Source organism: Notolepis coatsorum (genome assembly GCF_963971535.1).
Source record: "Notolepis coatsorum genome assembly, chromosome: 12".
Lineage (NCBI taxonomy): Eukaryota > Metazoa > Chordata > Actinopteri > Aulopiformes > Paralepididae > Notolepis > Notolepis coatsorum.
Window position 1 is genome coordinate 76,660,665 of NC_140176.1, and position 18,691 is coordinate 76,679,355.

Below are 18,691 nucleotides of genomic sequence, written 5' to 3' on the forward strand. Positions count from 1 at the left end.
CGCTAGCTAGTTGGCACCAGCCGGGGACCGGCGTTAGCTCTCGGGAGCGATCGCTAGCTAGTTAGCACCAGCCGGGGACCGGCGTTAGCAACCGGGAGCGTCGCGGAGCATTCAGCCTGCTGGCTACCTAGATCCACTTCAACCAGCCGAGCGTCGGGAGCTCCAGCAGCTTGTCGATGTGCTAATAGCCTGGAGCCAGCTACCGTTAGCTTGCAGAGGCTCCAGCACACCGACAAGCTGTGTAGCCAGCTACCGTTAGCTTGCAGAGGCTATTAGCACACCGACAAGCTGTGTAGCCAGCAGGCTGAATGCTCCGCGACGCTCCCGGTTGCTAACGCCGGTCCCCGGCTGGTGCTAACTAGCTAGCGATCGCTCCCGGTTGCTAACGCCGGTCCCCGGCTGGTGCTAACTAGCTAGCGATCGCTCCCGAGAGCTAACGCCGGTCCCCGGCTGGTGCTAACTAGCTAGCGATCGCTCCCGAGAGCTAACGCCGGTTACATTTACTAATTAATGCCCTTTTATGATTTCGGGCACCTGCCTTTCTAAAGTCCTGTGCACGTCCCTGGTCACAGTAACTGAACATATTTGAACTGCCTTAACTGAGAACTGTAAGTCACAGTAACTGAACATATTTGAGTTGACACCACTTGAGAACCTTAAGTCACAGTAACTGAACATATTTGAATTGCCTTAACTGAGAACTGTAAGTCACAGTAACTGAACATATTTGAGGTGACTCCACTAGAGAACCTTAAGTCACAGTAACTGAACATATTTGAACTGCCTTAACTGAGAACTGTAAGTCACAGTAACTGAATATATTTGAGTTGCCTCCACTAGAGAACCTTAAGTCACAGTAACTGAACATATTTGAACTGCCTTAACTGAGAACTGTAAGTCACAGTAACTGAACATATTTGAGTTGACACCACTTGAGAACCTTAAGTCACAGTAACTGAACATATTTGAATTGCCTTAACTGAGAACTGTAAGTCACAGTAACTGAACATATTTGAGGTGACTCCACTAGAGAACCTTAAGTCACAGTAACTGAACATATTTGAACTGCCTTAACTGAGAACTGTAAGTCACAGTAACTGAATATATTTGAGTTGCCTCCACTAGAGAACCTTAAGTCACAGTAACTGAACATATTTGAACTGCCTTAACTGAGAACTGTAAGTCACAGTAACTGAATATATTTGAGTTGCCTCCACTAGAGAACCTTAAGTCACAGTAACTGAACATATTTGAACTGCCTTAACTGAGAACTGTAAGTCACAGTAACTGAACATATTTGAGTTGACACCACTTGAGAACCTTAAGTCACAGTAACTGAACATATTTGAATTGCCTTAACTGAGAACTGTAAGTCACAGTAACTGAACATATTTGAGGTGACTCCACTAGAGAACCTTAAGTCACAGTAACTGAACATATTTGAACTGCCTTAACTGAGAACTGTAAGTCACAGTAACTGAATATATTTGAGTTGCCTCCACTAGAGAACCTTAAGTCACAGTAACTGAACATATTTGAACTGCCTTAACTGAGAACTGTAAGTCACAGTAACTGAACATATTTGAGTTGACACCACTTGAGAACCTTAAGTCACAGTAACTGAACATATTTGAATTGCCTTAACTGAGAACTGTAAGTCACAGTAACTGAACATATTTGAGGTGACTCCACTAGAGAACCTTAAGTCACAGTAACTGAACATATTTGAACTGCCTTAACTGAGAACTGTAAGTCACAGTAACTGAATATATTTGAGTTGCCTCCACTAGAGAACCTTAAGTCACAGTAACTGAACATATTTGAACTGCCTTAACTGAGAACTGTAAGTCACAGTAACTGAATATATTTGAGTTGCCTCCACTAGAGAACCTTAAGTCACAGTAACTGAACATATTTGAACTGCCTTAACTGAGAACTGTAAGTCACAGTAACTGAACATATTTGAGTTGACACCACTTGAGAACCTTAAGTCACAGTAACTGAACATATTTGAATTGCCTTAACTGAGAACTGTAAGTCACAGTAACTGAACATATTTGAGTTGCCTCCACTAGAGAACCTTAAGTCACAGTAACTGAACATATTTGAACTGCCTTAACTGAGAACTGTAAGTCACAGTAACTGAATATATTTGAGTTGCCTCCACTAGAGAACCTTAAGTCACAGTAACTGAACATATTTGAACTGCCTTAACTGAGAACTGTAAGTCACAGTAACTGAACATATTTGAGTTGACACCACTTGAGAACCTTAAGTCACAGTAACTGAACATATTTGAATTGCCTTAACTGAGAACTGTAAGTCACAGTAACTGAACATATTTGAGGTGACTCCACTAGAGAACCTTAAGTCACAGTAACTGAACATATTTGAACTGCCTTAACTGAGAACTGTAAGTCACAGTAACTGAATATATTTGAGTTGCCTCCACTAGAGAACCTTAAGTCACAGTAACTGAACATATTTGAACTGCCTTAACTGAGAACTGTAAGTCACAGTAACTGAACATATTTGAGTTGACACCACTTGAGAACCTTAAGTCACAGTAACTGAACATATTTGAGGTGACTCCACTAGAGAACCTTAAGTCACAGTAACTGAACATATTTGAATTGCCTTAGCTGAGAACTGTAAGTCACAGTTACTGAACATATTTGAGTTGCCTCCACTTGAGAACCTTAAGTCACAGTAACTGAACATATTTGAACTGCCTTAACTGAGAACTGTAAGTCACAGTAACTGAACATATTTGAGTTGACTCCACTTGAGAACTGTAAGTCAGAGTAACTGACCATATTTGATTTGACTTAACTGAGAACCTTAAGTCACAGTAACAGACCATATTTGAGTTGCCTTAACTGAGAATTGTAAGTCTTAGCCAACTGAAAACATTTGAGTTGATCAACTTAAAAAATTTGAGGCAGGAGATTACGTAATTTTTTTTAAGTTCTGGAAACTTATTCGGGTTTACAGTGTATGAAAAAAAGAACATTTTACATTATATAGTTTACATCATGCTCGCTTATGCCTGTATTTTTTTACTGTTGTGAAGCACTTTGAACTGCAACTTCTGTATGAAAAGTGCTATACAAATAAAGTTATTATTATTATTATTATTATTATTATTATTATTATTATTATTATTATTATTATTATTAGTATTATTATTATTATTATTATTATTATTATTATTATTATTATTATTATTATTATTATTATTATTATTATTATTATTATTATTATATTATTATTATTATTATTATTATTATTATTATTATTATTATTATTATTATTATTATTATTATTATTATTATTATTATTATTATTATTATTATTATTATTATTATTATTATTATTATTATTATTATTATTATTATTATTATTATTATTATTATCAAATTACATTATACATAGTTTACCATACGGTCCATCATATTTTGAGAGAGATGATATATCTCATGGAAAAATTTAGCAACTGAAACTTAACTTAAATACATTGCCCTCTCTCTTTCTAGGCAAACTACACAAGTTACAATGTGGATATTATAAGAATATAATGACATATGATGTCCTGTTTCCACTGATTTCAGGCTATACAGTATGTAGTAGCAAGTTGTTTCTTTCTCAAACTAAGGGCTGAGGACTAGTGCCACTCTCTTGGATGTTGCTGAGCAGTCCCTGGACTGGTTAGATGGCCTAGTTAGAATATAAATACTTAATTTATCCCGAGGGAAATTTGGCAGTTAGACTATATTCCTGTGGTCAAGTAGAGTTTTAATGTAATCTTGTATTTTCAATATCCCTGATCATTGGAAGTGACAATACCATTGCTTGCCAATCCACCAGGTAAAAGTATAAACATTTGTTGGTCCCCGATATTAAAAACATTGAGAATCTCTTGATACAGAATATATCCAATGAGGATAATGTGAGATAGTTTAGTGTTTTAGTTTTTTTTTACCACCCACGTGTGAACTAGGTGTGTTAATCGCCCTTCAGTAGCTAATAGTAGCTGTAAATGTGAAGTAATGTGAAAACAGTAGCTGTAAAATGGCAGCTTCCAGAAGCCTGTTCTCTTCTCACTGCTCAGCTTTCGCTGTACCCTGGAAAAATAACCAAGAAAGAGACAGACATTAGTTTACCCTGACAGCATATCCACAGTCATGTTGTAACAGCAAGTGAGTTTGAGCTTGATTAGGCTGTACACGGGTCTGCTGATGGTGGCAACGGCTAAACAACGCCTTCTTTTGGTACATTACTGATTAGATGAGCAGGTTTAGCATTGTTGGTAATTGGAGTATGTGTCACGGGGCCCTGGGGAGAAGGAGTCAGAGAAGAAGGTAGATACCAATTTCCTCTCTGTGCGTTCAGTAGAAAGCTATCAGGCTGCAAGCTAGCCTAGCTTAGCATAAAATAACAGAAATGGATACAGACCACCCGACTAGCTTAAAACGCTGGCTATGGGCCAAAAACACCTCTCCTGGGCCCTCATTCATCAACGTGACTTACGCACAGATATGTGCTTAACCTGTGCGTACGACCATTTCTAAGCAAAGTGTGGGATTCATCAATTTCAACTTGAACTTGACTTCGTGCTTATATTTACGCACAGCTCGGAGCATGCGTAGCTGACGCCCAGTGGTAGAATATGGGGACTGCAGACGGACGGCATAGATCAGTTGCATGCATTAGTTTCAAAGCGGAAATAAGCTTGACTGACGTGTTCTGTATGACCCCCGTAATTCATTATAGTTCATTGTGAAATAGCGATATTAGTGTAATTATTGTCAAACCCTAAATAGCATGTGGAATAGGACTTTCTCTCCGAATGAATGCAGGTTTATATATATAGCGTTATCGGGTGCACTGACTGCGCTCGCAGGAACTGTTTTCAGAGATAGCATCAGATAGGGATGAATGAATGAATGAGGGGCAGTCTAATTGCAGAGAACATAATATTAACTAGAGTCCACTACCCGAGACACCTCCTTCATTTGTACCGCAATTTGGGACCCAAATTGGAGCTATGAGCTTAAAAGCTTTTCCGTGCTTATTTGAGAAGGTCCAGCTGCAGAGCCGGAGAGACAGACAGCAGAGAGACAGACAGACAGACAGATAGACACTGTTCCACAGTGTGTGTGTGTGACCACTAGTCTCCTAGAAGAGACCCCCCCCCCCCCCCTCTGGACCACCTCCTAGTAGAGACAAGTTTTCTGAAATGTATGTTTATATATGCAAATGAGGCACTTCCCCATTAAATATGTGGACATTTATGGATGCAATAAGGCAAAATGAAGTAAAATGAACAACTAAATGTGTGTTATTGACGTTTTATTGTCACTAGTTTCATAGAAGACATGTTTAGGAAGCAAAATATAACAAAATCTCAAAATCAACAAAAAAAGTATATTTGCCTATTCACCTGCAGTGTCTCGCCTTAATCCTCATCTTCGTCTTCTTCCTAGAGAAGTCTCTACTAGGAGGTGGTCCAGAGGGGGGGGGGGGGGGGGGGGGGGGGCTGAGTCTCTACTATTAGACTAGTAGTCACACACACGCACGCACGCACACACACACACACACACACACACACACACACACACACACACACACACACACACACACACACACACACACACACACACACACACACACACACACACACACACACACACACACACACACACACACACACACACACTGTGGAACAGTGTCTGTCTGTCTGTCTGTCTCTCTGCTGTCTGTCTCTCTGCTGTCTCTCTCAAAATATTATAAGTGCTATCTTGGCCCTGAGAGTTGCTCTCCGGCTCTGCAGCTGGACCCTTCTCCAATCAGCACGAAAAAAGCTATAAGCTTATAAAACGATTTAATATGCTAAACTTCGTTTTAAATTCCTTAATTCACTTTTGTTTATTTCATAAAGATTTTCCCGACATAATGCTACCTGCCCCGACCAGATCCGTGACTCTGTTGCGATGAATTATCTACTCAGAAAGCTTATAAAACGATTTAATATGCTAAACTTTGTTTTTAAATTCTTTAATTCACTTTTGTTTATTTCATAAGGATTTTCCCGACATAATGCTACCTGCCCCGACCAGATCCGTGACTCTGTTGCGATACAGATGAATTATCTACTCAGAATAGTATTATAAAGTGGCTATCTTTTATGCTGTAGATCACTGCTGGTATGTGCGTGCAGAACCTTTATTTCAGCGGGGACTGTAGTATTTATTTGACATTACTGTACAATATATGTGTATTAAAAGACGGAGCTGTCTTTTATTGTATTATAATAATTATTAATATTAAAAATAAATTAAGAAAGGCATTCTTATTCCAGCATGCATTAATGACACTAACGGGCAACGGCAAAACAGTGGTTAATGGTCTTTATTAGTGTTTGCGGTGTCCAGGCAGCAATGGTCTTTTAGGAAGTTAATAGATATAATATCCGACAGTGTACAACACCCTCGGCTTAGTCCACTTTTCCACATTTCATGGGGGTGGTCCATTACCGTATATGGTTAATCGGGGCGGTGCAAATACGTGAAAGTGTGCACGAGCCTCGGCGCAGGGCCAAGGTGATATTTATCATGACAGGTGTGCGTAGAACCTGCGTACGCACGTGTGGTAAATCCCGTTTCTTTTGCATTCTAAATTCTGTGCTTACGTGTGGAAATAGAACATTTTCTACGTCACGTTGATGAATGAGGGCCCTGGAGTTTTAAGCTATAGGGTAGTGGTCCATATCTGCTTCCATTCATTTATGCTAAGCTAGGCTAGCTTGCAGCCGGATAGCCTTTACTGATAATAATGTTGGCATATTCCTTTTAAGGAGGCTGATCATAGCATAGTAGTGTGTGGTGTAGTAAAGTGTATGGTATCAGCGCTGGGTGTGGGTGTAGAGGGGGGTAGATTTGGGAACACCAGTCTACTGTTGAGCCTTCTGGAGGTGTGGTCTGTGATGGAAGGTGCCTACGTGACGACTACAATGATGTACCCGTTACCCCCACCCCTGCTTGGCTGCCCTCCATAGCCTCTTACATCAAAATGACACTTCCCCTATAGAAGCAAACAACTGTGTGAGTACTGGTATACTCCTGTACAGTACTTGAAGGTATAATTGATCAATTGTTTTGCTATATAATATACTTTACAATCAACTTTTGTACCAGCTTTGGCAGAACAAGAGATGAAGACATGTTTTCCCAATTTCAAGTATGTATAGTATGACCACAGACTCCTAAGGTTAAACAGTGACAATGTTTTGTGGTGGTGTGCTTGGGATAATGCCAGCCCTTCAGCAAAATAGAGGGGGGGGGGGTCATTAGCATACGCTCTTGGTGCCTATTGGGCTGCTCTTGTGTGTTATTTTACCAGGACTTTAGCCATGAAGGTTCCTTTATTCTTGAAGGTTTCAGCGAGGACATTGAGCAGTTTGGGACTAGGAGGTGGGCGTGCAAACAGATGCGGTTCTTTCCTCTTAACTGCCTCAGCCTTGGCTGCTGCCGGACCCTTGCCCTGCTGGAGTTTTCTTTTCAAACAAACAAACAAACAAACAAACAAACAAACAAACAAACAAACAAACAAACAAACAAACAAACACATAATTAACTCTAGGGACAGGCATCATACTGTACACACTCTGCATACACACAGGTTCCAAAACTACAGACCATGTCAGGCCTTAGTGAAGTACAAGAACGAATGTTTCCAAAATGACTTACTTTCCCTTCCTGGCCAGCACCTTCTGGGAATTTGGGTAGTGGACCAGGATGTCAAACAGGTCCTTCTTCTCCAGGACAAAGAGGTTGGCGAAGCCGTGAGCCTTGACGTTAGCCGTCCTCCTGTTCCCTCCGTCTTTGGCAGACTGTAGAAGACTGAGAAGAGAACAGAGAGCAAGTGTACTTAGTATACCATTTCATTTTGTGGGCAGTTATTTTCCCCTGATCAGTGAGCTTGTTAATGGCCAGGATTCATTTAGTAGACAATGAAAAGATACAAGTACACAACACAATGTGGTGAGGTCTTGAGGTATTGAGGTATTTTAAGCAGCAGATGAAAGCTGGTATTTTAGAAAATATGCTTTTCAAATAAATCGAAATCAAATCAATATAGATGTAAAGTATCCTGTGAGTCGGTTAACCATGACTAACTGGAGTTAGTGACATTGCTATTTATTGATCTTGATGAAATATCAATTATGTATATATTTGAATCTGATAACTACAAGATTCAGATGTAGCAAAGCATCACCGTTCTTTTGGCCTGGTTTCCTCTGCGTGCACACACAGCCCCACACAAACCCCCCCCCCCCCCCCCCCGGGAATGTTACGACCCACCTGATCTCTCCGAACACAGCGCCGGCCTTCAGCGTGACGAAGACGATGCTGTTGTCGGGTCCTCCCACCACCTGCACCGCTCCGGCTTTGATGATATACATCTCTTTACCGATGTCGCCCTACAGGAGGACGGGCAGAGGAAGAGAGACCGTGACTGTAGAGGAGAATACAGTGACCGATGGTTGTCCTCTCTGTGACCATGTCGATGATGTATCAAAGACAGGGTGAACATGTCTAAAAGTGATGAAGGGTTCTGCTTTTTCCGCTGGCTCTTTCTTGTATGACCTTGTATGTATTTATATTAAAAAGGCAATCAGAGGGGATCTTCCGAGACTGAAATAAAAGGGTCTGGTGTGTAGCTGTCATGTACATAACATTCGCCATTCGCCTCTTTCATAATAGAAAGTGAATGATTGCCATCTAAACAGTGTACTGAGTTGGGGAATAACCACCCACTTCTTTTCTATATAAGGGGTTAAAAGGACAAGTGTTCGGGGTTAGAGAGGCCAAGTTGTTGGGTGTGGTTATTGATGAAAAGCTTGCTTGGTCAAGTGAGTGAAAATGAGTAGGAGTATTTCAATGATCAGAAGGTGTGCTCATCTATTGAGTGAGAAGACAATTAAACTAATGTTACAAGCTTTAGTCCTATCCCACTTGGACTACTGCCCAACAATTTGGTTGATCGCTTCAAAGCGGGATCTGGAGAAACTTCAGCTCACTCAGAACAGAGCAGCAGAGGGCGAGACGTGCCACTCTGTTCTGAGCAGTGTTGTGCTAGTTACTGAAAAATAGTAACTCAGTTACTTTACTAGTTACTTCATTTCAAAAGTAACTCAGTTACTTTACTAGTTACTTACACCCAAAAGTAATGTGTTACTGTGAAAAGTAACTATTTAGTTACTAAAAAATAAATAAAAAGATTGCTCTCATTAATGCCCTTACAGATACTCAAAATCTGTTGATCAACTTGACAGTTTCCATTCACATCACATACCCGACATAATAAGAGATGCGCGTGCCTAATTGTATCGCCGCTTAGGTTGAAGGAACGTTTCATTATAACCGTCTTGCAACGTTGTTTAAGATACCAATCGTGCATTGCAACGTTAGAATAGATAGGATATCAATTGTGCATGAAAGGACTATATTTATATTGTTTGATTAGTATATTGATGAGATTCCCTTGCAGAATCTTACAGTCAAATATTTATAAAATTGGTAAACCTAAGTCTTTGTGGTCAGAACTACAACCCACCAATACTAGGCATGGCTATGTCACCAGATATGCCGTGGGTCTTCATTTTACCTCTACCAAGAACAAATGCACTTAAGAGAACCGTAATGTATAGAGCTGCTGCATACTGGAATTGTATACCTGTGAAGATAATGATGATCAGCAACAAATGTACTTTTAACAAAAAGTTGAAGGATGCTGTTATGAATGGTGAACTATATGGGCTTTCAGCCGTTGCTAAGGAATATACTTTATAGTTGTGAGTTCTTCCGGTTTGACTCAGACTAGGAGACGAGGCAGACGCGTAGACACGTTGACAAAGAGACAGCAGTAAGCTGGAGGGTGGGGGATGGGAGGCCCTCCACCATCCGGAGCCACGAGATAGCTAGCTTCAGCTAACAGGGAAGGCTTTTGGCTAACCACTGGGCCGCAACAAACCATCAAGCTGATAACAGGAGAGATCGATAGGATAATGAATTTTTTTTATCCACCTTTTCTCCTTCTTTTTCAGTTTTTTCTCCCATTCCAATTTAGTCGTGCCAATTCCCCCCTCCCCTGTCTTGATCGTTGCTCAAATGTGCCCCCCACCACTGGTCGATCGTAGGGAGGGTTGAAGAATCTATATCATGTCCCCTCCGATACATGCAGAGTCAGCCAGCCACTTCTTTTTACCTGCCAGCGCGGACTCTCATTGGCGAGGTGTAACGTGTGGGAGGCTCACACTACCCTCGACATCTCCTGTCCTTGCTGTGCAGGCGCCCTGAACGACCTGTAGGAGTCGCTGTTTACAACGACCAGATTACCACCCATCTCTGCCAATTGAGTCAGTATGACGGCCGGCCCAAGCTGGAGGCAACGCTGACAGCCGGATTCGATACCGGTGTCTCACGCGTTGGTGACGAGCACTTAGACCGCTGCGCCACCCAACCGCCTATAGAATAATGAATTTAATAGACTTTTCAAAGACTTTCAGAACTGTTTCCATCTTGTACGAGTCTATGTTTACGGAATAAACATCAACATCAAGGAAAGAGACAACGTTTGTTTTCGAGTAAATTCTTTGTACGGATGCATTAACGGGGTGAAACAGTGTCACAGCCAGTACGGGGGAGGTCGATTTCCAAGTAAGATAACCATCATTCAACAAAAAACAACACAACGCAGAAACTTCACGGAACCACAGGTGACAAGTTGATTACAGGCTGAAAACACTGATATCTATCACTGTGGAGCAATTACAGGCTGAGCAGATTTTGGTTTATTTGTTTTTGCACACCTACTGAAACATATTGCACAGATCAGGGACAGTGCCGTCGAGATGTTACATTCAAAAGTGTCACAGTGCGTTCATAAATATAAAGACATCAGACAATCAGAATAATTAAGAGCACGTTTTAAAATACATTAAAAAAATATATAAAAAAATAAATAAAATAGCAAAAAAAATTAAACAGAGTAATAATTTAAAAACAATGACATATTGTGGTGACCTGATTGGTCATTAAGGTTCTAAACCGGCCCATAGTCATTAGAGTCTGTCTAGTTTCAGAGTTTCCTGCAGGGTATTCCATGATGTACAGTAGGGGCAGAAAAGCCAAAAGCAGATCTACCAAATCCAGTACAAACTCTAGGCACTCACAATTTTTTTCACACCCTTGTATATTGATCTATTCTAAGGCACCTCTACATTTGAAGCTAACGTTAAGACAAACACATTTATTGTTGACTAGAAAAGATCCGACAGCTGTTATTAAGATAGGGAGATGGATAGGGGAACAGCAGCATCTTGCGAGAACATTTACTTCAGCATTGTTGACCAATAGGGGGGCCCCTAAGAAAGATTTTGTGTAGGGCCCCAAATAAGCTAGCACACGCACGCACACACACACAGACAGACAGACAGACAGACAGACAGACAGACAGACAGACAGACAGACAGACAGACAGACAGACAGACAGACAGACAGACAGACAGACAGACAGACAGACAGACAGACAGACAGACAGACAGACACACACACACGCACACACACACACACAAACTTACTTTTTGCACGACAAAATCCCCAGGTAGGTAGATAATAGATTTGAGCCTCAGTAACATGTCAACCAACATCTGCTGGTCGCAACCCTGAAAGAGATCAGATAGATCCACGATGAGTCATCTTGTTTTCCATCCCAATCTGACCAGTAAACACTTTGAGTGAACCTCACCTAGAGTTTGTGATCTCTCAGAAAGGGCCACTTGTCTCTATTTAAATTTTGTATTACATTTCTTTTATTTAAACCTTTATTTAACCAGGCTGGTCAATTAAAAAAAAACAAATTCTGATTTACAATGATTGTCTGGCGAGAGGACAAAAGGGCCTCTCGATGGGTAACAGGGAAGAGGGGACCAAAAAAGAAAAAATATATATAGAACATTTATTTTAATATAAATAAATAAAAAATACAAATAAACTGTCTCCTCTTTTTTAAGTGTTGACATAATTTTGAAAGGAAAGAGAAAGAAAGGCCCCATTTCCTACAGTCACGTGTCTCCGGCAAATACATGTACAAATTATGTTCTTGTTTTCTTTGTTTGTACTGTCAGTATTAAGGATAAGGATATCTTTTATTAATCCCTCACGGGGAAATTTCAGACATTACATAACGTTTAGTCTCTATATTAAAGTATCTGGGTGAAAAAGACGTGTTACGTCACTTCTTCATTGTCCTCTTTATAAAACCACCTGAAACAGTGCAATCTTCTGGAAGGTAGTCATGTTGATGTCCACAGCAATGGCTGTTCTCATCACAAGAGGCATCTTATCCAGCAGCTCTGATTCATCTGGGGAGAGCGATGATAACTGTAAATGAACAGTGTAGTCACACACGCACGCACGCACACACACACACACACACACACACACACACACACACACACACACACACACACACACACACACACACACACACACACACACACACACACACACACACACACACACACACACACTTCAAATTCAAAATTGCGAGAGTGACCCCCCTGCACAAAAAGGCAGCAAATTAGACCCAGGCAATTACCACCCTGTTTCTATTCTTACCTCCATCTCGAAAGTCATGGCATTTTTTTTCTACGAACAGGTCGAAAAGTACCTTGTGGAAAAAAATCTAATCTACGAATTCCAATCTGGCTTCAGAACATCCCACTCCACTGACACATGCCTTCTCTATTTGAATAACCACATCAAACAAGAGGTGGACGCGGGCAAATACTGTGGCATGGGACAATGCGTTGGGATATTGAAAATGTGTTGGTTGCAGCCTGGTTTCTCGGGGACTCACCCAGCATCCCCTGGGCGGTCCATGTGTAGGTGAACCACATACGGATCCTGTTCTGCACCATTTTGGGGATTTTGTTTTTGTTCATATAGGATACGCAGCCATCCTGGGAGGCCCGGAAGTAACACTCAGCTGCCGTGGCGGCACTAATGACATCTCTCATCTGAAGGGAGGGTGGGAGGGAGGGAGGGGCGGGGGGGAGAGAGTGTATTAAAAATGAGGGTGCCAACTCAATTGACCTCAAGCCCTGTCCTCTTTTTTTGATCCTCCAATCACAACAGTTGATCAATAAAAGAGGGCGTGGCTTGAAATAGGTCAATAAGAATTCACATAATGTTATTCCCATGCAACCAAGACAGTTTGCCACATTTTTGTTAATGTAACGGAGGTACCGCAGTCTATCCACAGTCACGAGGGACAGTAAGTGAAGTGGCTGTGGACGTTAAGTGGTACTGCAAGTAAACTCACTCCCCAGAGGCATCCAGACCCAATAGCAAGAAGTGAATTTACCTCTTGGTATAGTAGTCTGTGATGCCGCCCGTGACATGGGAGACCAGGGTTCAACTCCCACTCAGGGCGATCCCTTAACAGGGGTCGAATCGAAAACACAATGCAGAGTAAGATCACACCGGCTAAACGTGGTGCCGTGAGACCCGGATGCCCTGGGTGGACTGAGTTTAGGGGGGTGAGTGTAACGGAGGTACCGCAGTCTATCCACAGTCACGAGGTACAGTAAGTGAAGTGGCTGTGGACGTTAAGCAGTACTGCAAGTAAACTCACTCCCCAGAGGCATCCAGACCCAGTAGCAAGAAGTGAATTCACCTCTTGGTATAGTGGTCTGTGATGCCACCCGCGACGCGGGAGACCGGGGTTCAACTCCCATTCAGGGCGATCCCTTAACAGGGGTAGAATCGAAAAACACAATGCAGAGTAAGATTACACCGGCTACATTAACATGCACCACTCTCTCCTAAAGCTAGAAAATAGAGCTATATTCAAGGTATACTGTCATGGAGCCATGCAAAGGTATGCATTTCTACAATACTGTCATCAACAATCTGTATTTTATTTTATGAAATCCAATTGGATAAAAAAATACCATTTTGAGTAAATTAGCCGCATGACAATTGCATTTCAAGATAAAGTCATCAAAAAGATGTCATTCCACATTGTAACTTGGAAATCCAAATACCATTATACTGTCAAAACCAAGACCAAAAAATATTGTTTTGATGTTAGTATTGATAAAGTATTGTATCGATATTTTAGCCATAGCGGCCAGCAGCATTACCCTTTACCTGTCCAATCAAACTGGAGAACACAAAGACGCCCACGAAAAAGTTGGACAACTGAAATGTGATCTCAAATACAGTTTTGGGCTCCGGCAGACCCCCGATGTTGATCAGACTGCGGACTGCGAAGTAGTAGGAATGCAGATACCTGCGGAGAGATAGGAGAGAATAGACATTATGCAACATTAGTACGACTGATACCAACTTCAGTCTTGGACATGAACAATTACCACATATGTAGCCTACTGGAGTGCATTATATGCATATAAGTGTGTGAACATTTTAGGACAACTTTTTATCTGGAAATGTGCCTTAATTACCCCCGGGGGTCACCACAAGTGGCTAAAACACCAAACCACATTTATGTAATTGTAAAAGATAATGTATGACTTTATTTTTGTATCCAGGCCAAGAATGATTTGGAACCCACATCTAAAACACATTGCATTGGTTATGTGGTTTAAATGTTCCTATTCTATGTTACAGCATTGGTTGGGTGAATACTGTAGCCTACATACGCATTTCCCGTTCCACTGTACACCCATTTGCCTATTCCGATCCCCTGGTACGCGGAGGCGGTGTAGAATGCGATGGCGTTGAGATGTAGGGCGAAAAGCAGGTAGCCTGTGGTACGAGCCACTCTGGATTTCAATAAGAGAGAGAGAGAGACTTTGAACTCAACATTCATGTCAAGTGGCAAGTGACAACTTATTATGTTGACACAATGACAAACCACCACAAATAGAAACCATTAGTCATTTAATTTCATAATGTTTTTTCCATATCAAGACTTATTGAGATTATTTCATACCTCCAAAGGTAGGCCTTCGCCATGATACTCTCAAGTCGGTCGCTGAATTCAAAGAATGCCTCAAGCTACGAAATACATGGGAACATACATGAGATACATGAGAACCGTAGCAGACTACAGAGAGTGGCCCGTTCAGCCGAACACACAATTGGAGGGGGGCTTCCCACTCTCCAGGGCATTTACAACAAGCGGTGCATGGGCAAGGCTAAGAGAATTATCAAAGACTCGAGCCACCCAAACAACTGCCTCTTTGAACTGCTGCGGTCAGGCAAGCGATACCGGAGTCTCATGGCAAGCACAGAGAGACTCAGAAGAAGCTTCTAACCCCAGGCCATCAGTATGCTCAACGAACAATAACACTATGTAACAACCATCAAATGTACTCACAGCACACACATCCACACGCACACACTCACTTTAAACATACAACTCACTGCAGCACCCACTTTAACCACTTTAGAACACCTAAGCACACTTTATATTTATTGGTAAAGAATTTGCAATACAACCCATACCTCATTACACCTTACTGTAAATTGTACCTAAATTGTACCTCATCCCACTTCTGCTTTGCACTGTATAGTATATTGTATGGTAACTCAGTTACTTCTACTCTACATTGAGCATTGTATATATGTATATACTGACATTTTTTGTCTACGTTCTTGACTTCTATTTTATACTTGCTATACTTATTTTATACTTATCTATTTTTGCCTAGCACAGTCTCTGGAGCGTAACAGAAAGAAGCATTTTGTATAAAAGTATTCTGTACTTCTGTATGACAACTAATAAAGAAACTTAAACAGTGAATTAATGGGGATTTGAATGGTATAGTTAGTATGTTACTGTACATCAGTGGAGGTTTCTCTATGACAACACGTGAAATACAAATTCACTCATAATTCATAATTGTTATTAATTTACATATACCTATATATATATATCATCTCTCATGTGTGCATTTTGCCTGAAGAAGAACATTAATTTGCCTAATATAATCATTCATATTTTAAGATCTTTATTCACTTGTTCACTTATTGTTGTGCACTGGATGATATATATATATTTTTTTTTATCTCAGTTGAAGACTAGTGTAGTTGTAGTTGACGTGAACGTGCCATCTTGGACAGTGAAGGCAAGCTAACTTGTAGCTAGTAGTTTACAGTACAGCTGTAACAACACACAGTAGGCTAAATTAAACTTTGCGCCAACATTAGGACCAAAGTATAAACCAGCAACTGAGCAACATGAAGAAGTGGACTTATGCACCTGGATCAGAAAAAAGTAAGTTGTAGTGTTTGTAAAACGAAAGCCTGATTAGCCTGGATGCTAATGTTAGCTAACTGTTTAGAGAACAATACATACTTGTAGTAGACTTGATTAAGGGATTGCAACGTTGTTAACTTGGCTATGTCACATTATAAACACAATGTAATGTATCACGTTGGCTGCTGGCTGCTAATGCAGCCAGCAGATAATATTTATGTGCACTGTGTTAGTGTAAATTAATTAATGTTGCCGCTAGCTTGTGGCTAGGCTAGCGTTCTTTGCTAATGGCTAACGTTAGCTAGCCGAATTGTTTAGAGACTTAATTAAGGGATTGCAACGTTGTTAACTTGGCTATGTCACATTATAAACACAATGTAATGTATCACGTTGGCTGCTGGCTGCTAATGCAGCCTGCAGATAATATTTATGTGCACTGTGTTAGTGTAAATGAATGAATGTTGCCGCTAGCTTGTGGCTAGGCTAGCGTTCTTTGCTAATGGCTAACGTTAGCTAGTCGAATTGTTTAGAGACTTGAATAAGGGAATGAAACGTTGTTAACTTGGCTATGTCACATATAAACACAACGTAATGTATTACGTTGGCTGCTGGCTGCTAATGCAGCCTGCAGATAATATTTATGTGCACTGTGTTAGTGGTGCTGCCTAAATGAATGAATGTTTGCCGCTAGCTTGTGGCTAGGCTAGCGTACGTTGCACTGATCAGATCTAGTGACTAGTGCCTCTGTGGAGGAGGAAGTAAACATTGCCAGGCATTCTGGTCATTGTAGTTCTCCCTCTTTTCACCGACAGTTAAGGGAGACATGACATGCTGGTTTGATGAAATGTATAGTGTAAATTAAATGAATAGTGTATGTATATTCAATAGTAGTATTGATAGTAGCCACTGTATACTGTACATGGTCTGCTTGGTTTGATTGGGCCGCCGAGCCATGGTCTGCTTGGTTTGATCGGGCCGCCGAGCCATGGTCTGCTTGGTTTGATTTAGGGGAGTGGTCTGCCCTGCGGGGGGGCCCCGACATATTGCGCAACACCACTGCATACCATTGACTCAGAATGGTCTGTTTTATTGAAATCGTCACAGCAGTATAGTTTGTTTATACTTCAGAAGGATGATATTTAAACATGGTCCCCAAAATGAATGGAAGCGAATGAGGAGCCTGACACCTGGGAGAAATGGGGGTGTTGCAGCATTGGGGATGTTTAAAAAATATAATTTAATATATAATATAATAATTTGTGCTTCACCTAAAAATTTGGTCAGCAGCCTCCACTGCTGTACATCTAGAGCTGTCCTTCACAAAAAAAATTCTATTCTATATCATCAAATCTAATTTCATTGACAATAAATTGACCGTGAAGATTAATTTTGACATTCAGCTCTGCACTGTGTGTCATTTTCTACCCATGCTTTGCTGATGGGACGGCACATCGGAAAAGTGGCGATTGTGCTTTAAAAAAAAATATATAGAGCATACATGTTAATGATCAACGTATGAAAACATGTGAACTATTTACCAAAAAGGTATATCTGAATGACTGTATAAAGCAATTTTTTGGGCTGTATGCAAATAATAAATGAGAAGAGCATGACTTGTTATGCATAATGACCGATTTGTTGACTTAAGGGGACAATTTTCCCTATGGCAAAGCAACAACAACAAAAACAGTCCATCATACTGTACCCTGATCATCCGGTTCATCCTGAATACTGCAGAGAATCCAAATTGGAGGCCTAAAAGGTCGAAGGGAAGCATGCTTATCAGATCCTTCTGCCAGGGGAAGAAGTGGGAAAATATTGTGTTTAACAAAATAATAATAATAATAATAAATAACATTAAAAGTCACAAGACAATAAAATACACAAGTTGTGCTGGATGGGAGCAAGATACCGTTGCAATAGACCTCTCCCGTGTTCATGTCATTATGACAAGGCTTTTTCCCCAACCTATGGCAGAAATGAGCGGTCTTTTCCTTTTCCTTTCCTGTTTACCAGTAAGTTTACCATATTTCCCCCCGATATAATAAATATACCGGTACCCACTGTTTGGGTTTTCTCTGATTCGTCATCGTCTCTGCCTGTTTGTGTCTGCATCTGGGTTCTACAAGCCATTACAGGAGGCTTTGTTTACGGGGCCACAGCTGCATGAACCACAGACAAAACTAGGAAAGATATATTAATATTCCATTCATTTTCCTATAGCTGTAGCAAAGGCTGGAGACTCAGGAGCAGCCAGAAAATACATCACCCGTGAGAGGTCTATAACATCACAAACTATAGTATAACAGCATTTACGGTAGTATTCAGTATAAAAATCCATACAAAACAACATGCAAGGACACTAGGGATGTTTGTAATAACAACATTCAACACACGA

At 40.8% G+C, this 18,691-nt stretch overlaps 1 protein-coding gene across 1 annotated transcript in view; it reads right to left on the reverse strand.

Moving 5' to 3' along the window:
• LOC311237923 (cyclic nucleotide-gated channel beta-3-like) overlaps positions 1 to 18,691 on the reverse strand; it is a gene marked incomplete at both ends in the record, with an annotated part of 80,551 nt that overhangs the window by 29,860 nt on the left and 32,000 nt on the right. The window contains 10 exons of the mRNA XM_084325898.1: positions 7,399 to 7,555; positions 7,749 to 7,901; positions 8,364 to 8,482; positions 11,645 to 11,728; positions 12,330 to 12,427; positions 12,925 to 13,084; positions 14,220 to 14,361; positions 14,732 to 14,854; positions 15,025 to 15,089; positions 17,999 to 18,085. Coding sequence (XP_084182024.1) covers positions 7,399 to 7,555; positions 7,749 to 7,901; positions 8,364 to 8,482; positions 11,645 to 11,728; positions 12,330 to 12,427; positions 12,925 to 13,084; positions 14,220 to 14,361; positions 14,732 to 14,854; positions 15,025 to 15,089; positions 17,999 to 18,085 — 1,188 coding nt within the window. The remainder of the gene's footprint in view (positions 1 to 7,398; positions 7,556 to 7,748; positions 7,902 to 8,363; positions 8,483 to 11,644; positions 11,729 to 12,329; positions 12,428 to 12,924; positions 13,085 to 14,219; positions 14,362 to 14,731; positions 14,855 to 15,024; positions 15,090 to 17,998; positions 18,086 to 18,691) is intronic.